This window comes from Pteropus vampyrus, unplaced genomic scaffold (genome assembly GCF_000151845.1).
Source record: "Pteropus vampyrus isolate Shadow unplaced genomic scaffold, Pvam_2.0 Scaffold42, whole genome shotgun sequence".
NCBI classification, from domain to species: domain Eukaryota; kingdom Metazoa; phylum Chordata; class Mammalia; order Chiroptera; family Pteropodidae; genus Pteropus; species Pteropus vampyrus.
The window spans coordinates 5,196,622-5,203,424 of record NW_011888823.1 but is presented as its reverse complement, the minus strand read 5'-3'; the positions used below and the strand labels follow the sequence as shown (position 1 = coordinate 5,203,424).

Below are 6,803 nucleotides of genomic sequence, written 5' to 3'. Positions count from 1 at the left end.
GTTAGCCTCTCTTTGCCTGCTCATCTCCAGGGTTCTTGGCTCAGAGATCAAGAACTTTAAACAAAGGTAGAGAGAATGAATCTCAAAAGGTAGGTGAGTAGCTGAATAAATGAGAAAATTCCTTTCCTGTACTCTCAATACATTCATCACAACCTTTCATCCCCAGCAAGCGGGGCATTGCAATGGAGACTGAGAATGGGGCCCTGCCAGGAGTATTTTTAGAGATGGCACTTTTCATTCATTCATTCACTCAGTATATTTACTGAGTGCCTACTGGATGTCAGACACTATATTTTAGACCCACGTCCTGACCTATATGGTAGCTACTAGCCACAAGTGGCATTAAGCATTTGAATTTTGGCTGGTTCAAATTGAAATGTGCTGTAAGCATAAAATATCTATCAAAGCTTGAGGATTTAGTATAAAAAAAGGAATATTAAATCTCTCGGTAATTTTTAATATTCATTGCACATTGAAATGATAATTTGAATGTATTGGGTTAAATAAAGTATATAATTAAAATGGGTTCCATCCATTTATTTTTACTAAATTTTAATGTGGCTACTAGAAAACCGAGAATTGTACCTGTGGCTCACATTTGCGGTTTGCATCAGATTTTCATTGGTCAGTGTCACAGTGGACACTGTCCTTACTCTGAAGGAGCTCATACTCTAGTGAGACCAACAGAAACAGATGGTACCAGGCAGGAACAAGATGCCAGGGCACACCCAGGAGGAGTGACCAGCAACATCCTCATGCCTGTCACATCTGCGCTAGACACAGTTCTAGTGATTGCCAGAAGACCAGCTCTATTTCACTTGTCTTCTCAAACATGGGCGCTGTACCCCCTGCCACCAAATGAAGCCAAACCTCCATACGAGTCAGCTGGATTTCCTGCCAGTCTCTCCCCTCCCTCCCCCACCCCCGCCCCCAAGCATTCTGCTCCCCGAGAGGACTTTCTATCTCCAACCTCACCTTCCCATTTCCTTGTCCTTGCTTTCTTCGCTCTCTCTGCTCTGGGTGTCCTTGCTAGCCTTACATTTCCCTTGGTAGACTTCTAAGATTTAATTTCAAGTCTCGTTTACCCATGAAACCCCCACCATATCGCCATCTAAATATTTCTCCTCTTCGAAGCCTCTGACCACCAGTTATTTGTTCATCTTACCAAACTCTCCCTTATAACATTGTTAGTTTTTTAAAATCAGGAACTTGCCTTCCTGGGCATCTAGTTCATCTTCAGGAACAGGTAGCCACTGGGTAAGTAGCTGTTGAGTTGAATCAAATGGCTCTGATCCTAAAGGTAGGCAGAGCTGGAGGAGAGAGCTCTGGTGGGGAGGAAGGGTGCCACAGAGGTAGAGTAAAGCACCACCTAACGGTGGGGATATGTTCTGAGAAACGTGTGCTTAGGCTGTTGTTTCTTAGTTGTGGGAACAGCATAGAATGTACTTAACCTATTGCTCTTAGGCTACAAACTTGTACAGCATGTTACTGTATAAAAACAACATGAGACATAATCAAGCCCAAGAGAAAGTGATGCAATCAAGACACTTGGTAAACACAAGATAGATGAGGCTGCTGCCGTGTAACACCATATACTGTTTTACGGTGCATCGATAATGATACAAAATATGGCATAGTAAATATGTAAACCAGTAACGTAGCCGTTCACCATCATTATCAAGTATGGACTACACAGAATTGTGCTTGCTTTACTTTTACAGGACTGGCAGCCCAGGTGTGTTTACACCGGCATCACCACAAACATGTGAGTAACGCGTTGGCCTAAGACATTACAATGGCTGTTAAGCCTCTAGGTGATAGGAATGTTTCGGCCCCACTGTAACCTCATGGGACCACCTTTGTACATGCAGTCCCTTGTTGACAAAAATGTCCTTATGTGGCACATGACCGTACTGAGAAATTACACCTGGGCTGGAGGCAGCTTCATGGTCCATCCCTCACCAAGAGAATTTCTCTGACAAGAGTCTTTGTTTGGTTCACAACCCAGGGTGATGGGTGATAATTAAGGTAAGTCCAGCTGGAATGCTGGGGGGATGGGGACGGCTTGGACACATGACTCAGTAAATTGAACAGAACAATAGAGGGAGGCCATCCTTGTCCATCTGCATGATTGGAGAGAGCTATACATGACTTTACTCCAGGGTATTCTTGAACAACTGGCAGGTTGATCTGACCTCTGCAAGCCTGGTGAAGCAGGTTCTGGGCTCTCTCCTGCCGCAAATGCCTCCAGATCTGTGGGTGGAGAGCCCAGGTCGCTAAAAGATTACCTTTTCTTTTTTTTGTGGGGTCGGGGGAGGGCAGAGTAGGTGGAGAGGAAGGGAGCAGGTTTCTCGGTGTCCAGAGATTGCATTTCTGATACTTACATATCACCAGATGCTCTCAGGGTTGGGAACCTGTATTGGTCACCAAGGGAAGGGTGGGGGGCTGTTGGGGCTAGGTGGGTCTGTAGGACATGAACCTCCTCCAGACTCACTCGACACCAAAGTCACTGTCCCAAGCAACGTGTGTAGGGGTGGGGCGGTGAAAACCGAGGGTGGTGAGAGTCCTGTGGAAGTGAAATCTACTTGAAGGTCAAGACCATGCCTTTTCTACTTTGCATTGCCCCAGCAGTTAGCCCAGTGCCCGCCACAGGGGAAGCGCGCAAAGTAAGTCCTTGAGAATTGAACAGAACGGGAGACAAAAGCACCCACTCTTCTTCACTCCCGCGCCGGCCCCACTCCCCCAAGTGATTCTTATTCTCCGGGAGTCAGGGAGCCCGGGGTAGAAGGGTGTGAACCGACCGAGGCCAGGGGGAGTAGAGGACCTACAGAGCAAGTGACCAAGTGGGAGTGGGCGTGCACGCACGCATAGGCGGGCGCGCGGGAGTGTCAGGGGAGGGGGTGGTCTCCAAAAGGGGAGGGAAGAAGGCAGGGGGCGGGGAGAAGCAGGGCTTTTTAGGACCGGCTACGGCCGCAGGGGAGGAGAAAGAAGCCGAGGAGGCGGCTCCCGCGCTCTCCAGGCTGTGCCACCTGCCGGTTCGCTCGCTGCGGTCGCGCTCACCATCGCCAACATGCTGCCGAGACTGGGCGGCCCCGCGCTGCCGCTGCTTCTGCCGCCGCTGCTGCTGCTGCTGCTGGGCGCAGGCGTGAGCGCCGAGGTGCTGTTCCGCTGCCCGCCCTGCACGGCGGAGCGCGTGGCCGCCTGCGAGACCACGCCGACCCGGTCCGGGGCGCCCTGCACGGAGCTGGTGCGGGAGCCGGGCTGCGGCTGCTGCTCTGTGTGCGCCCGGCTGGAGGGCGAGGCGTGCGGCGTCTACACCCCGCGCTGCGCCCAGGGGCTGCGCTGCTATCCCCACCCGGACTCCGAGCTGCCTCTGCAGGCGCTTGTCCAGGGCGCCGGCACTTGCGAGAAGCGCCGCGACGCGGACTATGGCGCCAGCTCCGAGCAGGTTGCAGGTAACGCGGGCCGGGACAACTAGTTGGGAGAAACTTGGAGGGCAGCGGGGGATGGCGGGGGTGGGGGGCGCTAGGCTGGCGTCCCTTCTGCAGGCAGGGAGGGTGCGGCAGGCCCTCAGAGACCGTTTAGATCGGAGTCATTTGACCAAGTCCGGGTGGACTGTTGGGAGGGGAATCCGAAAGTCAGGCCCGGGGAGGGGACTTGGAGTTCGAGCGCGCGGAGGAGCCTGGCTACTAATTTATGGGGATAAATGGGGAGAGGAAAGGCGCCCCTGTTATCATGGTTTTTCCCGGGTGGAACGTATCCTGACTTCTATTTTGGAGGGGGAGGGGGAGGGGGGAGTTTGGTTAGATCTGTGGGAGTAGGAACCGAAGGGTCCTGGAAAGGTCCTGGTGGGGGACGCCGCTGACACTGGGGACCTCTGGTGAGAAGGGGCGCTAGGAGAAGGCAGCGCCGCGTTGAGGGACCCTTCCTGCTACTGGGATTGTGAGGTGAGGAGAAAGGACTTGTTAGTACTTGGCAGAGTGGGTTGCTTAGGGGAAAATAAAAAACGACGCTGCTGTTTTACACAGGGAACGAAGAAGGTTCTTGCTACTCTGTTGGATGGAAAAATAAAAAAGATCATTGGGAAGCGAGAAAGAGACCTCAGCAGTTGAGTCAATGTAACTTAAAGCCGGGTCGCCGGCTGCAGCCCTTGGGCGGAGGCAGCGGTGCTGCTGAGTTTAGCATCTGGGCCCCGGGGCAGAAGCTGGAGGATGCCCGGGCGGTGGATGCAGCTACTCTTGCCAGAGCGAGCCGCCCCCCACCCCGCCACCGTTCCCCATCCTAATTTGTGGGACCTTCTTCCTATCCGATAGAATGGGGACCCTGAGTCTTTTGTAAGGGGCCTTCATCCCCCCCCCAAAAAGTTTTTTTTTTTGAGGGACACGACTAAATGATAACTTTTTTCCCCCTTGTTTATATGTTTTTAAAATTACAAAAGCCTCCTGCCCCAGTGGTCTGGAAGAAGCTGTAATTATTTTCTTTCTTCTTGGAGACAGTGGTGAAATATGCCCACTGCCTGCAGCTGTTTAAAAAGCAAGAGAATCTAAGTTTCTCAAACTTGGACAGAGGAAAGAAAGAAAAGAAAAAGTGAAAACATTCTTGCTTGCTTCTGCCGTCATTGTCCAGCTGCCCCCTCCCTCCAGGACCAGCCCCTCCTTCCTCTACCCTGCTATTGTTTTTTCCCTGTTCTTCTTGGGGTCAGAGTTAAAAAATCTTTTTCTATTTCCCTGGTGCATTTTGACCTTGAGTGCAGAGCAAGTTAGGGCTTCCTCCAGGCGCAACCCCTCAGTCCTTTTCTTCTCCCTCCAGCTTGCTTCCTTCCCCAGCCTGCCTCAAGTTAACCCTTCCCTCAATAAGAATAAAAGGGAAAAGACTCCGCCAAGGCCCTTTGCTGAGGGGCTCCTGTCCCCCAGTCTCGTGTTCCTCTCCCCTCATTCCCCCGCACCCGCCGTGGTCCACCGGGGAGGTACTGTGGTTTCTGAGCTGAACTCTGACAAACTAAACATCTTCTTCAGCGGGGTGAACTTTTCGAGAGGCCTCCAAGTTCATAGAATCATTTAGAATGTTTTAATAAAGTGCGTGGGACATGTCCTTCCTCAACGTTTCACTGTCCCCCCCACCTTCAGACCTCTCACTCTCAGCCTGAAGACCAGCTTTCCTGTTTCCCAACCCCCAGAAGCAGGTCAGGGTCTTCAGAAGGGAACCGAGCTGGAGATTCCCCATTCACTCCTCCTAGGAGCCTGGAGGGGGGTGAGTTGTCTGGGGAGCCTGGGGACAATGGTGTGAGTTCATGGGAAGAATGTCACTCTGGATTTTCTGCCTGGTTATGGGACTCCTCTCCACTAGCTAGCCTTCTCTCAATGCCCAGACAGATGCCTTCCACATTTTTCTCTTGTGCTTCAGACTGGGAAGAGGTGATACCCAGGTGGGGGTTGGGGGGAGGGTGGTGGAAATTAGATGTGGAAGCCTAGTGGGCGCACTGGAAAAGTGACCGAGAGCTGGGTGCCTGAGGCAAGAGTCGGGTTGGTGGGGGAGGGGGACCAAGGGGAGAAGCCTGGGCTTACAGGGATTCGGTAAGATAGAGGGGCAAGTTTTGAGGCTTCTGTGCAGAAGACGATCTTGGGCTGGAGCAGGGAGGGGGTGTTGCATGGCCAGTGCTGGTCCGAGTTGGGCCAGAGGGGCAGGGACTGAGACTGGCCTAGATGAGACCTTAGCACTGAATGCTGCTGCCTCCTACTCTTCATCTTCCATCCCTTCTCCCCACCCCCCAAGCGTGAGCCTCCCCCCACCACCCATCCCAGCCTGCATTCCTCTTTGAGCAGGTTGCTTTTGAGAATTTTAAACATACCCTCTCATTTCGAGGCAGCAAACCCCAGCAGTTCCGGCTTCGCTGTTAGCTCTTTTGTCTTTGTTCCCAGGACTCAGGGGCTGTGTCGCTGGCTTCCTGGGGATGGCTGGGATGCAGGGGGTGGGGGTGGGCGCTTCAGCCGGTGCTGAGTCTGCATCCCCTGGGGGTGATGGGCTGGGACTTGTTGGTTCAAATAAACCCAGAAGTCAGACTGGGGCGGAGGTTGGAGTGAGGGAGCCCGGAAGAAAAATGGGAGGGGGACCCCGAGGTCTTCAGGAAGTCTGGACCTTAAAAGCGCGTGACTGCGTTTGGTGGTGGAATGGGAAAAGTGCCTAGAAATGTGAGGGAAGAGGTTTGGGGGCAGTTTGGTCCTTTCAGAATTTAGGGCCTTCCTCAGCATCTCCCTGCCTCCTTCCCTGCCGTGTACAATGCCAGGGATTATGCTGAGGGGCGGAGCCGCCCAAGTGGCCGTCTGGCCCGCTGCACATATAAAGGTGCTATAGAAATGTGCAGTCATTCAGAGTCTCCGGGCAGGCAGGCCGGCAGGCTGGCCGGCGGGCGGGCTGGGGAGGCTTTGCATCTGCAGTTGCTGGGGGCGGATAAGGGGGGCAGAGAAGAGCACTGATTTACAGTGGTTCAGTGCAGTTTCAAAAAAAGAGGGGAGGAAAGCAATGGGACTTCTGGCTGAAAGCGCTGCTTTGCATCTTGCCTTGCATAAATTTGCATACTGAGTTCAAAGTCGTAAAATAGACTCGGGGAATGAGTGGGACCCACTGTCACTGATTGCTAACACCACCACCTTCCGCCCCCCTCCCCTCTTCTGGACAGAATGCTCAGAACTCGCTCTGCTAAGCTGCTCCGCCTGAGTCACCACCACTTTGGAAGGAGGAGATGGGGGAGCTGAGTGCTGTGCTGCGCCTGGGTCCCCTCATGGGAGATAATGTGCTTCCTTGGC

The 6,803-nt window shown here is 53.1% G+C and overlaps 1 protein-coding gene across 2 annotated transcripts in view; it reads left to right on the top strand.

Moving 5' to 3' along the window:
- Window positions 1-2,966: 2,966 nt before the first annotated feature.
- IGFBP2 (insulin like growth factor binding protein 2) overlaps window positions 2,967-6,803 on the top strand; it is a 25,223-nt gene continuing 21,386 nt past the window's right edge. The window contains exon 1 of one of the 2 annotated variants that reach the window (XM_023529781.1): window positions 2,967-3,455. In XM_023529781.1, the coding sequence (XP_023385549.1) occupies window positions 3,071-3,455 (385 nt within the window). In that variant the 5' untranslated portion in view covers window positions 2,967-3,070. The remainder of the gene's footprint in view (window positions 3,456-6,803) is intronic. The other variant, XM_011358628.2, reaches the window with a different exon arrangement.